General features: G+C 44.7%; 1 protein-coding gene across 3 annotated transcripts; it reads right to left on the bottom strand.

The window, feature by feature from the left end:
• Positions 1-8,580: 8,580 nt before the first annotated feature.
• Positions 8,581-15,286, bottom strand: LOC106608713 (uncharacterized). 3 transcript variants are annotated; one of them, XM_045721717.2, is made up of 19 exons: positions 15,133-15,286; positions 15,002-15,057; positions 14,795-14,884; positions 14,418-14,545; positions 14,074-14,214; positions 13,902-13,973; positions 13,628-13,804; positions 13,303-13,399; positions 12,876-13,099; positions 12,552-12,705; positions 12,258-12,466; positions 11,951-12,068; positions 11,624-11,829; positions 11,407-11,524; positions 11,131-11,300; positions 9,239-9,336; positions 9,014-9,129; positions 8,726-8,931; positions 8,581-8,656 (listed from the first exon to the last, which is right to left on the bottom strand). In XM_045721717.2, exons 1-18 carry the CDS (start codon positions 15,243-15,245, stop codon positions 8,756-8,758), a joined length of 2,463 nt encoding a protein of 820 aa, XP_045577673.2. In that variant the 5' UTR covers positions 15,246-15,286; the 3' UTR covers positions 8,581-8,656; positions 8,726-8,755. The 3 variants fall into 3 exon arrangements, with proteins under 3 accessions (XP_045577673.2, XP_082833600.1, XP_082833599.1); XM_082977474.1 differs by having other exon boundaries at positions 14,074-14,191; XM_082977473.1 differs by lacking the exon at positions 15,133-15,286 and having other exon boundaries at positions 15,002-15,126.
• Between the last annotated feature and the right edge of the window lie 281 nt (positions 15,287-15,567).

Genomic DNA, 15,567 nt, shown 5'->3' with positions numbered 1-15,567 from the left:
TCACAAACATGTAGTGTGACGGCCCTGAATTTTCCTGAACCGTCTCAGTGCTTCTCCTTCCAATAGAGCGCTTCCCCTTTAATTCTTAATTAAATAGTGCTTCTCCTTCCAATAGGGCGCTTCCCCTTTAATTCCCAATTAAATAGCCAGCATCAGCTGCGCAAAAGTGGGGTTGTGATGGAAACGTGAATGAGGATGTATTCAACCCTCAGTTCTGAAGCTTCTCTCTACCGTTTGTTGTGTTGCTTTAAAAGTGTGCTTTGTGTAGCCTAATAGCAAGTTTTACCCAGGATCGGATCCACTCTTTGCATCCGTGGACTACACCTCTCCGTTGTTTTTCGTGGCCTTTCTCCTCTGGAGATCTGTCGGCGGATTGGCTTGTCTGACTGACCGACTGACCGACTGACTACAACCTTTTTTTTGTATACGGTATTTCATTTGTTTTGGTGTGATGTATACCGTGATGATTTATGTAGTTAGTTGTAGTTGAGGACTTATTAAAATGTGATACGCTTTATAGTTGTGTGGTAAAATATTTGTTATTTTGATTGTATGATTGACACTGGGTTTATGAACGGACAAACATTGCATGACTAAGGACACTTGAGTTCCCTGAACTTGTTTACCGGGCTGGACTCTTTTTAGGCCCGAGGTACAGGACATTTCTGGAGGAACTAGAGCTGTTTAAAGCTCATTATTGTATATTGTTATATGTGTGTGTGTGATCATTTGTTAGTAATACAACCACGCAAAAGAATACAGTTGTTTTGAAGTTATTTCCAATGTTTTAAGGGTTTATGAAAAGTGTATTTCCATCCTGACTTTTTACATGAGTCCTTTGTATTGGTGTAGACTTGACGGACCAGATGGGACTCATTTCCTCCCAAACTAAAAGGAGAAACCAATATTTTCTCTGGTAGGCACAACCTACCTGGCACCCCGATAAATGATAACCTCAAGTCAAAACCGTTACATAAAAAATGACACCCCAGATGGGACCTCAACATTGAGAAATAACCAAAGCAAATCTTTTGTGTGGAATTAAAACAATGGATTCACCCCAAGAAAATGTGCTCATCCATATCTTACCTGTCAATGGGAATACACAGGGCCATTCTGACCATCGAGCCGACAATACAAATCATAATGTTGATTTGGGCCAGAGCCCTGGGAATCTGAATGCTCGGTCTGGACCACAGGCCACAGGAGGTCTAACCAGTTACTCACTTATTGACATGGATCTGTGTGGAAGTACTGAGCTAGCCCTCCCTCTGACGCCCAACCTTCCTCCATTGTCTGGTTTATCTCCAGAGGTTGTAGTCTTACAAGGTGACATCCTTGATATTCGTCGGACTCAACAACATCTCCAAACTTTAATCCACCATAAATTCAAATGTCTGAGTGAAGAGCAACAACAGAGTGCCATGGAATTCAGAAAATCACTGAGCATTCTAACCCACACGTTGACAGAGCTCAATGAGAGTGGAAGACGGGATGTTACTGGTGCCATGGACAAGCAGTTTGACTACCAACAAACCCAACTCACTGCCACTCTCCAGTGGCACTTGCAACATCATCACACTGAGGTCCTCAAGGACGTTAATTCAGTTTTTTCTCCTCTGGTTAACACTGTAGACCACTTGCAGAAAGAGCTCTCTAATTGTGTTAACATTTTGGATGACGTGTCTGTTGACATGGCCTCCATTAGGCACAACTCCTTGCACAGAGCTTCTCTGGTGTCCACTTCTGTTCAAACCACTGAGGGCCAAGCTGGCACCTCAGAACACCTAAGACAAGGCCATGCTGCAGCCACCCCTTGCAGGATGCAATCCACCATGCATCCTGTTGTTCATTTTCATGGTCCGATAACTCCCTCACCCTCTACTTCCTCAATCCCTCCTAGCTCTTTTGTTCATGGTGAATTGAGTAGACGTCATGTGGGGGCGATGCCCATTAAATTGAAATTTCCCACCTTTGGGAAAAAGGATGACAGTCCTGATCCGCTAATGTATCTGGAAAGATGTTGTGACTTTCTTGCCCTCAATCCCCTGGCTGACGAAGAACTCCTTGCCACATTGAGGAATGTGTTGCATGGTACAGCTCGAGACTGGTGGGATGTGGCACGTCTCACCACTACCTTCTGGGCTGACTTTGAGGCCAAGTTTTCCTCTGCATTTCTGTCTGAGGACTACACAGATGAGCTGGCAGACAGAGTCAGGAATCGAGTGCAAAGAGAGAAAGAAAGTATCCGTGACTTTGCATACGGTTACCACTCCCTGTGCAGAAGGTGGAAACCTGGCATTGAGGAGGAAGAGGTCATTAAATTGATCCTGAAGAACATCAACCCACTACTAGCCAGTCAACTCAGAGAAAGAGTCACCACTGTTGATGGACTGGTTCGCCTGGGACAGCAGTTCGAGAAGGACAGAGAATGCCAACAGCAATATGAACAGAGAAAGAAAGACACCCAAACCGTTACCCAAGCCAGACCATCAACAACAGCCAGAGTATCCAGCCAAGACCCCTCCCATGTTCTGTTGGAGATGTAGCCAAACGGGACATTCTTCAGCTACATGTCCAAGACCATATCAAGTAAACTCTTCCAGAAACCACAAATCACAACAGGCAAACACACCTAACTCTCTTCGCAGGAACGACCATCCTACTCTGGGTGCTTTGACCAGAGTTGAAACCCCAAGAGTCACTGCCTACGCCCCCCCCCCATCGACATCCCCTTCCTTTCAGTTAATACCGCACCAACTGGTGGTACCCCTGTCCATAGGTCCATGGACAGGAAGAGCCATCCTGGACACCGGGTCATCCTACACACTGCTCAATGAGAAACTGTGGAAGGAGGTTAAAGGTCCACACTACAACTTGAAGCCGTGGACAGAAGGTCCACTCTATCTGGCTGATGGTGAGGCTAAACGACCACTTGGATGGAGTGAGGTAGAGTTCCGCCTGTGTAACCACTCCTATATGATTCCTTCTGTTATCCTACAAACCAAGAACCTTGCTTTTCCTGTCGTGTTGGGAATTGATTTGCTACTGGTTTCCATACAATCCGAGCAGGAAGCATTTCTTCCAGTCAGAAGCTACAAAGTTACATGATTGGGGTCCAAATGTGGGAGTCTTCTCTGCCATTGCTCCAGTACCACTAACCCTTAATAATCCTTCTGATGATCTCCTTTTACAGGCTGTGAGAAGAGCTCAGCTGGAACAGCCAGAGGAGTTAAGGCTGTTGGAACAGCTGCAGAATAACGCTGATGTATGTACTTCAAAGCTGGGACGTACCGGGCTCCTGAAGCACAAAATATTCCTTACACAGGAAATGCCGATCAAGCAGAAGCCATATCGTTTGTCCCCAGCGAAGCTAATCATCCAAAAGGGACTCATTAATGATATGTTGACACAAAATATAATTGAACGTTCATCCTCTCCCTGGGCTGCTCCTGTTGTCCTCATCCCAAAAAAGACCGGTGGTCTTAGATTTTGTGTGGACTATAGGAAGACCAACAAGGTTTCTCAGACTGATGCCTATCCTCTTCCCACCATCCAAGAGATCCTGGAGTCATTGTCTGGTGCGGTTGTGTTCACTACCCTTGACCTCAATAGTGGCTATTGGCAGGTTGAGATGGACCAGGAAAGCAAGGACAAGACTGCTTTTGTCTGTGCTGAGGGCTTGTTTTCCTTTAAGGTGATGCCTTTTGGATTAAAGAATGCACCTGCCACTTTCCAAAGACTCATGGAGATTGCGTTAGGTGAGCTCAAAGGGAAGATCTGTTTCGTCTACCTGGACGATATAATTATCTACTCCCAGAACAGAGAACAACACTTTCAAGATCTTCAAGCAGTTTTGGACAAGCTAAGGGAAGCTGGTCTGACATTGAACATGAAGAAGAGCAACTTCTGCCAAACCTCCCTGAAGTTCCTTGGCCATATTGTGTCTTTTGACGGCACTCATGTGGATCCTGAAAAGACCAAGGCAGTGCAAGATTTCCCTGTCCCAACCACACTCAAGGCCCTTCAACGGTTCCTTGGGATGGCTGGATGGTACCATCGGTTTGTGTTGAACTTCTCCCAGGTGGCAGAACCCCTCAACGCATTGAAGTGAAAAGGTGCGAAATTCCGATGGACGGCAGAGTGCCAGACCTCTTTTGAAACCCTGAAACGACACCTCTTCACACCTCCCATTTTGGGTCATCCCAACTTTGATTGCCCCTTTGTTGTTAACACTGATGCAAGGGATGTTGGACTTGGTGCTGTCCTAGTCCAACACACTGGACTTGGCACTGAAGAAGTGCTAGCGTTCGCCAGTCGAACATTGAATGGAGCAGAACGGAACTACTCCACAACCGAGCAAGAGTGCCTTGCAGTTGTCTGGGCTTTGGAAAAGTGGAGGTACTACCTGGAGGGAAGACACTTCACTGTGGTCACTGACCATTCCTCCCTTGGGTGGGTGTTCAAGACCAACAAACCAAGCACCAGACTTATAAGATGGGCTCTACGGTTGCAAGAGTTCACCTTTGCAGTAGAATACAGGAAAGGAATATACAACACTGGTCCAGATGCCTTATCCAGAGCTCCTGCTGGTGGTAATGGTGGCCCTCATCTTACATGTGCTACTGTCCTGTCAAGCAGTCGAGACTCACCCAAAACTGACTTTCCCATCTCTGATGAGGCCATTTGGAAAGCCCAACAGGATGATCCAGAAGTACAGGCTTTGTACCAGACTATCCTGGAAGATGGAGAAAAGATGGTCAATCCTACCACCAAGCTGACCATCATTGAAGACAAAGTCTACCGAGTTGTACAACTACCTCACAGAACACTATACCAAATGTACATACCTGAAACTCTACGCCTTCAACTGCTTCAACATTTCCATGAAGACCCGTTAGCTGGTCATTTGGGCAGGTTCAAAACCTACAAGCGGTTGCAAGCATTACTGTACTGGCCACATTTGAGCATGGATGTAAAGTCACACATCCGAAACTGTCAGGTTTGTCAAATGTTCAAACCAGAAGGTAGAAAGCCTGCTGGCAAGTTGCAGCAAACTGTGGTTACCCGACCTTGGGAAATGTTAGGAGTGGATTTGATGGGTCCATTTCCTAGAAGCTCCAATCAGAATGTGTACATGCTTGTTTTTGTTGATTACTATTCCAAGTGGGTGGAGCTCTTTGCCCTGCGGCAGGCCACAGCAAGGACCGTCTCTAACATCCTTACGAAAGAGATCCTGACTCGATGGGGAGTGCCTGATTACATCCTGTCTGATCGAGGTTCCCAATTTGTCTCTGATCTCTTTGAGGAGACCTGCCAAAGATGGAACCTGAGACAGAAGTTGACCACGGCCTATCACCCACAGACCAACCTCAGAAGACAATGGTTGCTTCCTATGTAGGGACCCAGCACAAACACTGGGACAAGCACCTTCACGAGTTTCGATTTGCCCTGAATTCTGCTGTGCAAGAGTCCACTGGAGTCACACCTGCAGAGCTGAACCTGAGTCGTCCCCTCCGAGGACCCTTGGAGATGGTGCTACAGCCCCAGCAGGTTACTCCAGACGCTGCTTGCTATGACCAGGTAGTCCATCTCCACAACTTGAGAGCTCTTGTCTCAAAGAACATGATCCAGGCTCGACTCAAAGCAGAAGAGAAATTATGATAAGAAGAGACGAGACATGCAGTTCCAGCTTCGTGATCGGGTGTGGCTTCGCTCTCATCCTTATTCAAAAGCTGAACAATTCTTCTCGGCCAAGCTCGCTCCTAAATGGCAAGGACCATATAGGATTGTGGAGCAGAGAGGCCCTTTGAACGACCGAGTGGTGAAAGAGGACACAGGTGAAGATATGCGCGTTGTCCATGTCTCACGCCTTAAGGCCTGTTACCCCTCGGCTGAGGAATTGGAGGAGATTGAGCGCCGCAAGGCCCTGGAGATCTTTGAAGAGGAAAGTGAGGAGACTTTTCTCGGATTCCCAGACCCAGAAGTCTCACGCCTTAAGGCCTGTGACCCCTCGGCTGAGGAGCGTGAGCGCCAAAAAGTAATGAATATTTTTGTAGAGGAAAGTGATGAAGAGACCTTTCTCGGTTTCCCCGACCAAGATGTGCCTTCCAGGGCAATGGTCGGCTTTTTCCAGGGGAGGGGGTGTGTGACGGCCCTGAATTTTCCTGAACCGTCTCAGTGCTTCTCCTTCCAATAGAGCGCTTCCCCTTTAATTCTTAATTAAATAGTGCTTCTCCTTCCAATAGGGCGCTTCCCCTTTAATTCCCAATGAAATAGCCAGCATCAGCTGTGCAAAAGTGGGGTTGTGATGGAAACGTGAATGAGGATGTGTTCAACCCTCAGTTCTGAAGCGTCTCTCTTCCGTTTGTTGTGTTGCTTTAAAAGTGTGCTTTGTGTAGCCTAATAGCAAGTTTTACCCAGGATCGGATCCACTCTTTGCATCCGTGGACTACACCTCTCCGTTGTTTTTCGTGGCCTTTCTCCGCTGGAGATCTGTCGGCGGATTGGCTTGTCTGACCGACTGACTACAACCTTTTTTTTGTATACGGTATTTCATTTGTTTTGGTGTGATGTATACCGTGATGATTTATGTAGTTAGTTGTAGTTGAGGATTTACTAAGATGTGATACGCTTTATAGTTGTGGTAAAATATTTATTTTGATTGTATGATTGACACTGGGTTTATGAACGGACAAACATTGCGTGACTAAGGACACTTGAGTTCCCTGAACTTGTTTACCGGGCTGGACTCTTTAGGCCTGAGGTACAGGACATTTCTGGAGGAACTAGAGCTGTCTAAAGCTCATTATTGTATATTGTTGTGTGTGTGTGTGATCATTTGTTAGTAATACAACCACGCAAAGGAAGTTGTTTAAGTTATTTCCAATGTTAAGGGTTTATGAAAAGTGTATTTCCATGAGTCCTTTGTATTGGTGTAGACTTGACGGACCAGATGGGACTCATTCCCTCCCAAACTAAAAGCAGAAACCAATATTTTCTCTGGTAGGCACAACCTACCTGGCACCCCGATAAATAACCTCAAGTCAAAACCGTTACAGTAGGTAAATACATTTGTGCACAAAACGAGAAAAGCAGCTTTGTGTGCATGGCAAGTTTCAGGGATCTTTTATTTCAGCTCATGAAACCAACACTTTACATGTTATTTATTGTTCAGTTAGTCCCTATACCCACAATGTATTTGTCTGAAAGAGTGGGTAAACTGCCTACCCTCTCAGCAGGGGCAATTTACAAAGACATGCCAAACAGGTAGCCTGCATTAAATATAATACGAGTTCAAGCAAAACGTTGACACCCTAGTTCATGAGCTGTCCATAAGTAAGGAGTTGAATGCTTGGACTCGTCCCCGATTATGCGACCGAACACTACCTTTCCTTACATTATGTAATTAAGCATTTGAATTACCAAATAAAATGTACAATTCCTGGATCTCTGAAATTGCACTCACATGTCTCGCTTAGAGTTCTCATGTGCACACAAATCCAAAAATAATGTATGCCTATGACATTGCAAAATCAAATGCTTCTAACCAAAAGTAAACTACAGGCCTACCATTGTTGGATGAGTATTGGTGTCTAGCTGTAGGCTAGTTGTCTGGAGCAATTTGACCAGTCAAATGTGATACTGATTATCAAAGCAACTGCTGTGACTCAAGTAGCCTTATGACACGTCCATCATTGAACAAGTGTCGGAACACCGCCAACTTCAAAGATTTTAAATTGGCTGATGCACTTCTACCAGGATATGACTTGTGCCACCTGTAGTAGTGCAATGTAGACCTATGCCACTGTCTGATGGGACCAGTTACAATTTAGCATTTCAGTCACATGCAACTTCACACTGGCTAATGCATTGTATAAGGTCAGAATTGGGGTACCTGTTATTAACAGCCTTATAGCATCCAGGTACAATGTATATAACTTGACAGTGTATGAGCCATAAATTCTAGGCATAACCAATTGGTTAGACACTCATGACAAGTGAAATTCTACACATTCTAGCAACCACCTTATGAATTCTCACTGAAGACATTGAAATAACATGAAGAGAAGCAGCAATAGCCTTTCATGGTTCTCTATAGCAAATATGCTCAGCTATGCAGGCCATGTGCCATTTCAAGTTAAATACTAGAAAGTCATGCCTACAAAGGCTTAGTAAGTTATAGAATGATTAAGGGGGAATCTGTAGTTGAAAAATAAATCCAAAAATGAATGTTATGAAATAACTTAATACCTGAAGCTTGCTTTACTCAGTCATTTGTAACACTTGCCTCAACATGGGTAATTATTTTGCTCTCACAGTCACACCTTGCTGCCAAAACACAGTCTGAAGTTAGTCAAGCCCCATCCTGCAGCAGTTGACTAAAAGTGGCAGGGTGGCTACGGTTAGAACTGCTGATCACCCCTTAAAGGACAACATGCCTCATAAGTTAAAAACATGAGTCAAGTTAGGATCTTTGAGATTAAAGTTATTCCAATGCATCAAACAAATTATACTAGCCCACTTACTGTTACCAAAGAAAGTCCTCACTTGTGATATAAACCCAATCAGGACAAGGTACAGATTGTGAGAATGTATTTATTAAGAACCAGATTTATGTTCAACACCGCAATCCAGTCAGTGGTTTCATTAGTTCCTGTGGAGAGAATAAAATAAAGTTAGACCTCATCTAGAAATATGACACAGAACAGACTTCATCTCATACCATTGTATGGAAGGTGACTGGGGTCTCGGCCTAAGTGGTTCCTTTAGGTTGGTTCATTTGCCAGCTGAAGACTTTGACATATTTAGCCCTAGGGTGGATGCCAGGCATTTCCCTCCCAGGACTCAGGCCTGTGTTGGAAGTAGTTGTGGACGTCAATGGTCTTCTGGTGGTGGTTAAGGTAGTGGGTGGAAAGGTGGGCTGAAATACTTTGATTGGACAGAGAGTTAGGTGTAAAAAGCTGTAGCAGTTTTACCACCCTCTTTAGCTGCACGACAACAGAGCACTTACTTTTTACAGGAACTCTAGTCAAGATGGTGCCAACTCCTGGAGAGTCTGCGTCAAACCGCCAATATGCAAACAGCTTGTATAGGTCACTCAGTGGATAGACACACCGCACTGTCACCCTAAAAAGAGAACTGAACATTAAAGCCGCAAGTGCCTGTAGTGAGAGTTAATAACTAAGGTGAATATTTATGTCAACCAATGAGGCAATAGATTAGTGAAGTCACGTACACAGAGGCAGTGTCCCTGGTTTTGAACGGTTCTGTCACAGATTGGATCGTGTGCTCAACATTGATCTCATTTTCGTAGGTAACATGCTGATGGTCAACCTGGAAGACAAGAGGACGTCACAAGCCTGAACGTAATTCAATGACAATCATTAAACTGTTGCAAGCCATGTCTAAAAACTAATGGTTGTTCCCTTGTCAGGCCTCATGAGAAATAGACATTGTCGCATCTTTGGCTATGCCGGATTAAGTGATATGACATGCAATAAAAGCCTGTAATTAATATTACCTGATTAAGCTAATCATGTAAATGTAATTAACTAGAAATTCGGGGCACCACGAAAGAATGTTTAGAGCTGTTATCTTCCGAATAAACTCCTAAAGACCTAGTAATATTTTACATCAATAGCAGTCAATATTAATCACTTTATTTCAGTCTCATCTGAAAGTTGTAAATTCTTGCTCATCTTCAAACCCTGGCTAACAAGTTAAATCAGCAATACAAAAAAAAAAGGTTTAATTATTTACTAAATACCTAACTAATCACATTTACACAGAAAACAAATTATGTCATACAGAAAACATCCCTGGTGGACGGAGCCGACATGACGGCTGGTTACACAAAAGGAGGGGGTTGGGTTTGAGTGAAAGAGTGGGAAGACTGAGGAACAAAGGGAGAAGCTGTGCTATTGTAAATACAGTATCTTATGCATTATAAATTACTGCCAATTTGGAGAAGGAAAATGCAATAAATATTTACTCCGAGCTGCGCTTTGGTAGGTTGTAGATGCTGGCCAACAGATCTTCCTATCCTCAGAAGAATGTCACTGTGGTAAATTGGATACGTTGTAGTATCGTCATTGTGTGTTTGACTGGATATGTCGTCCGTCCTTTCTTAGCCCACGTTTACAGCTGCCGCAACGGCTAGGATGTCTCACTTCTTTAGTGAATAAGAGTTCAAAGTTCATAGCATTCCAAACCAAAGCTCACGCTGAGGTTGGCTTAGTTTTGTAGTTGACACGTTAGTCCTTTTTAACATCTGGACCATCGTCCTCGGAACAAAAGGTAACATTTGTGTCAAGGGCTTATATAGTGGAGGGAGAGAAGGGTGTGTTTCATAGGTAATAACCCATGTCTCTTCACAGGGGCGGGCCACTGATTGCACAGGGCTCTAACCTTATGAAACCAATTCTCTCATTTGGAAGCTAAAATTTAAACTTCAAATAGTTTCATATTCAAACATTTAAATTGCACAACAATTCCATGTGAATCTGATACCTAGAAGGTTTAGACTTTCCCCAGATACAGTTTGTCCTGTCAGTCACAATGTCTCAGATGACAACCGAACTGACATCATATTCATTAAGGACTCTGTTAAACAAAGGCTATTCAAGAGTCCTTCAGTAGAGTCAGAGAGGGAAGGGGGTCATAAACCTTACCGACAGGCCAAAGTCATAACACCCATCAGTCTAAGTCTGAATTTTTAAAAATTCAGCCTGTATGCTGACGGTTTGAGAAGGCTTGCTAATCTCATGGACTGATTCTGCGCATGAACCAATGACGGGATGGAATGCATTGATGACAGCAGTATATCCGGTGTTAGTTTTACCTGCAGATTGTTTGGCCGCATCAGGATTGGGGCGAAGGCGATGCTTGAACGATTGGGATGGTAAAAATGTGAAATTAGGGGGACTTTAGCTGAGACGTCACACTAGAAGTGGCAATTTCTAAGACATATGTACCCAGAACTAAGTTAAGCAGCTGACCAAATGAAGCAAGTTTAGTTCTGGGTTACGAGATAAGATGCTGACTGGAGCTTTTATTTGAAGTAGTCACTGGTAGGGCCAGTCACTTGATCCTTTTAATGATTAAAATGTTATGGTTAGACAGTTATACCTGGACCCTGGTACCACAGGTGTGGAGTCCAAAGCTAAAGAGAACCCTGGTGTCATCTGTCTCTTGAGGCCTGCAGGTGGAGTCCAGGAGGAAGGTTCTTTTGGGTTCAGCTCCAGGGATGGCCAGAGCCACATCAGTAACCACTGTCACCACCCCTTCAGTGGAACACACTAGAAAAAGTTGTTAGAGCTGGGCTAGAACAAAGTAAATGATCGACACCATGAACAGTGAGGCAATAAACTTCGCCTGCAGCTTAATTGAGGCACTAGCAGTTACCTATGACCTCAGTAGTCTGGAAGAGACAAGCTTTGGCCAAGGAACTCGTCACCTCAAAGGTCTTGGGAAGTCTTGAGTGAATTTCAAAAGAGCCGTAGAACTGCTTCAAATTGATGTCCTGGGGGGGAAAAAAAGAGCAGGTACATTTTAAATAATTTTAATTCCTACTTTACCCAATGACCAGTCAGTTTAAGCAATTGACCAATGAGCATCTCACCTTATAAGTGTAGCCAACAGAGAAGAGGGGCACTTCCAGGGTCAGACTCTTGCTGTCATTCTGCATGATGTAGCCCCACTTGGCTGCCAGATTTGGGGTCAGAAGGTAACGGCCAACACCCACCTCCCACAGGTAATCAAATGGCTTATGGTCCATCTGGAAACTGATGCTTTTCTCATTGCAGACACCATTGAAGACCGGAGGAACTGGTGAAGAGAACAGCCCAAGATGACATCGAGGGTAAACACTACCCAGAAGGCTAGGAATACCATCGTGAGGAATGTCACTTCCAGCCCAGGTCTCTTAATAAAGTTCAATTCAACTTACAGACGTCATTGAACTGAGCCACAACTGAGGCCAGGTAGTAGTAGGGCTCCTCTTGAGGCAGGATGACCAAAGTGTAGTTGATGTCCAATGAGAACTGAAGAAGCCCCTCGGTAGAGTACTATGGATATGAACACTCATTGAGAAACAAAATCTCACATCAACATACGAGGAGTGAATCTCCGGTCCAAAACCCATTGGACAAAGTTTGAGGGGAGAAACCTTGGATCTCCTCCAATGAGAAGTCATGAGGAAATGCTGAGAAAAACCACAGTAGTTCATTAAAGAGTAAGTAGAAATTGTTCTTTACCAGCTTGTGAACAGCATCCTCAAATGGCACCCTGAGAATGTAGGCATGTAGGGTACTATCGGGCTGGGGGACCATGGTTATGATGAGGCCACTTTTATTCGCCTCTAGTATGGTGAAGTTGTGGCCATTGAGCTTCACAGCCACCAAGTCAACATCGTAGGAGAGGTTCCCCAAGTACACAGTAAACACGCGATCCTCAAGGACTGTTTCTGTGGTGGGAGAAGGACAGGGTCATTAGCAACCATGACCATGGAGCTGAAGAGCCACTTCGGATTGGCTAGTAGAACTCCTTACGGTTAATGATGGAGAGGTGCTGGATCAGAAGTGATGTGTTCATGGGCCTGTGGAGGCGGAGTCTGGTCTCCACACCACAGTCATCAAGAAAGATTTGTTCATAGTAGAGACGGACCACATAGAACTCATGGTACATGTTGTCCATCACAAAGCTCTGGAAGAATTGAAACCGTTATGAAGCATCTGCCATTAGGTTATATGGTACAATATTCAAGGTGTACAGAGGACATGAGTGACTGAAGCCATTTGCAGCTTCTCAGCATCAGAATACAAGGTAAATTTCTGCATGTTAAGGGTCAGATGTGGGCCTAGTATGCTACTGACTTTTCTGTATCCTCCAGCAGCGTTGAAGGGGATGCTGATCTGGACGGTGGTGTCACCGATGTCCAGGCTGTAGCCTCGCTCTGCTGTGATGGGCTCATCCAGGAGCTGCCCAGCCACCCCCATTGAGATCTTGCTGCTCTCCAACCCAGAGAGGACAGAGACCAGCGGGGACAGCAGAGTGGGGGTCTGCCAGACCAGCTGCACCCCATCATACAACCCTTCATCTGGATAGAGATTACAAGTGTTAGGACCCAATGAGCAACTCTGCCTCTCCAACTGAGTGATCAAAACATCTCACTGATCTGAAATAACTTCATAGGTGAAAGTAGTATTTGCTTAATTGAGCAATCACTATTGCTTAAGACGATCCAGTCCCTTCAGGTCTGAGCCTTGATTATGTGGGGGATGATATTTCCCTGGAACTTACTAGTGCTGCACGCAACAATCCAGTCCACCATCATAACCACCCATCTCTGCCTGGAGAACAGTATGGGATGGACCACCTCCACCAATGAACCATTCACCTGGAATTGAAGGATGGATGAAGTATCCTTGCCAACAGTACAAAAGGGGGCATTTCCGTAATCTAAATAAGTGGCTTGCTTCCCATCCAGCATAACCCTGTTTGAAACTTGACGCAATATAAGACCCTCGGAATACAGCCACCAGTCTAGGTATTTAATGTCAAATTGAGCAAGCCTGAAGACACTCAAGATAAAGGAAGCCATTGAACAGGACATTTAAATCCTCACCATGGAGACAGACCCCATGACAGACCGTGGTGTGTAGGGTGAGCGGAACACCAGCCTGCCCTGGGTGAGATGGAACACGTAGCCCAGCTCCCGAGCCTCTGAGAAGGACATAGGAATCAGCTGCTGCCCCTCCTGCTGGAACATCACCTGCCAGGTAGACGTGGCAGAGTGGTGGGCCTGATGGGGGAACAAGAGACAGGGCAGGCATGGTGGTATGGGGACAAACTGGTGGAGCTCATCTAATTGAGAATTTGCCAAATAGCCTTAAGCTTACTGTAGCAAGGGCAGCAGTCCAGGCATCCGTTGTTGTACCATATAGACAGGACACGTCACTCCTCATTGACACCTACAGGGTAACATAACAGATCACTCTCCTATAAGAATACACAAGCCCACCTCAACCTTAAAGATCCCTGGATACACATTCTAGATCCATGCATCAGTACCTCCATATAGTTCTCCTCACAGCTGACTTCTCTGGGTGACCAGGGTAGAGGGAGGGAGCAGGTTGCAGTCACAGTGTAGGTCGTTTCCACTCCACTCGCAGCGGTGATCAAGTTGAAACTAAAAGTGAACACCTCATCGTCCTAAGACACAAAACCATCAACCGAGATACCTGGTAGCAATTAAACTAGAAAATATTATTTAAAAACCCTGCCCATGGGCACAGATATCAAGTCAATGTCTACACCACACTTGTTCTATGTCACTTAATTGAAATGTTGATTTACCCAGTGAGCCCATGGGTTGAGGCTTTGACAAGACTACAATGCACAGAAAATATATGAACCTGGTTGTCAGTGTGGCAGGAGAAGTAGGAAGCTCTGAGCTCAGCATGGCCAGACAGAGGGAGGATACTGAACATGTAGCCACACTCTGACCCATACTGCTTAGTGATGGGGTGAAGACCATCAGCATCTAGTTGGGGGTAAAGGATTGGGTCAAATCAAATGATTTGAATATGCTCAAGTCATTAAGTTGAAATTGTATTTCTTCCTAAGTGGTCCAACAGCACAGTGAAAGACTGAAATATACAGCAGGGAGAGACTTCCTGTCAGCACCAGCTACCAAACACTGGCCAAGACATTTTGAGATGCCAAGTTCATGAGCTGACCAAACCTGATTTCAGGCCCATTTGGCATCAGATAAGGTTAAAAGGCTACTTACCAACCGCTTCAAAGCGAGGTTCATTCCCAGCGAATGACAGTTGGATTGTCACCAACAGGTATCGATCCCGACATGCAGTCTCAATGGCCCCTATATTAGACACAAGGTGAGAATCTGAAGGGTGGAAGCTAAATGATTCTGACCAACTATTCATACTAGTGTTCTATAGCTTGTATAAAAGGCTAATCTCACCCAATTTAAGTTTACCTTTTGGATGGTCAGAACATCTTACACTAGGCCATATAGACAGGAGTACAAATACCCTGCAAGTAAAACATAAGCACAGGTCAACATAGTGTGCCAGCATCAAAACACTTAATCAAAACATTTAAGCTCACCACCAAACTTGCCCCAAAGAAAAAAAAAAAAAAGCCATTGAGCAGTAGACGTTTCTAACCCTAACAGCTAGTAAACTACCCCTGCTAGTTAACACAACATCAACTACCACCATGTGCTGACAGTATCCTAGACAAAACAACAGTTGATGAGTAGCATGTTCTCTCTCTGGCACTTTTATATGGGGGTGGTGCTGTGATTGAGGTAATTCATTAGCTAATTGGGTCACATGGTTGGCCAGCTTGCCAGAGCCTCAGGCGCAGCTAAATAGTCTGAAGTGGATTCCTCATCTCCTCTCCTTCCCCCTTTCTTAGGATGTGTTTTCCATCTCCACTGAACAACAATATAAACAGATCATGGAAAGTGTTGGCTTCATGTTTCATTAGCAGAAATAAAAGATCCCAGTCATTTTCCATACGCACAAAAAGCTTATTTCT

This window comes from Salmo salar, chromosome 07 (genome assembly GCF_965601325.2).
Source record: "Salmo salar chromosome 07, fSalSal1, whole genome shotgun sequence".
In the NCBI taxonomy this organism is placed as follows: Eukaryota; Metazoa; Chordata; class Actinopteri; order Salmoniformes; family Salmonidae; genus Salmo; species Salmo salar.
This window is presented reverse-complemented; position numbering and strand designations above follow the sequence as displayed.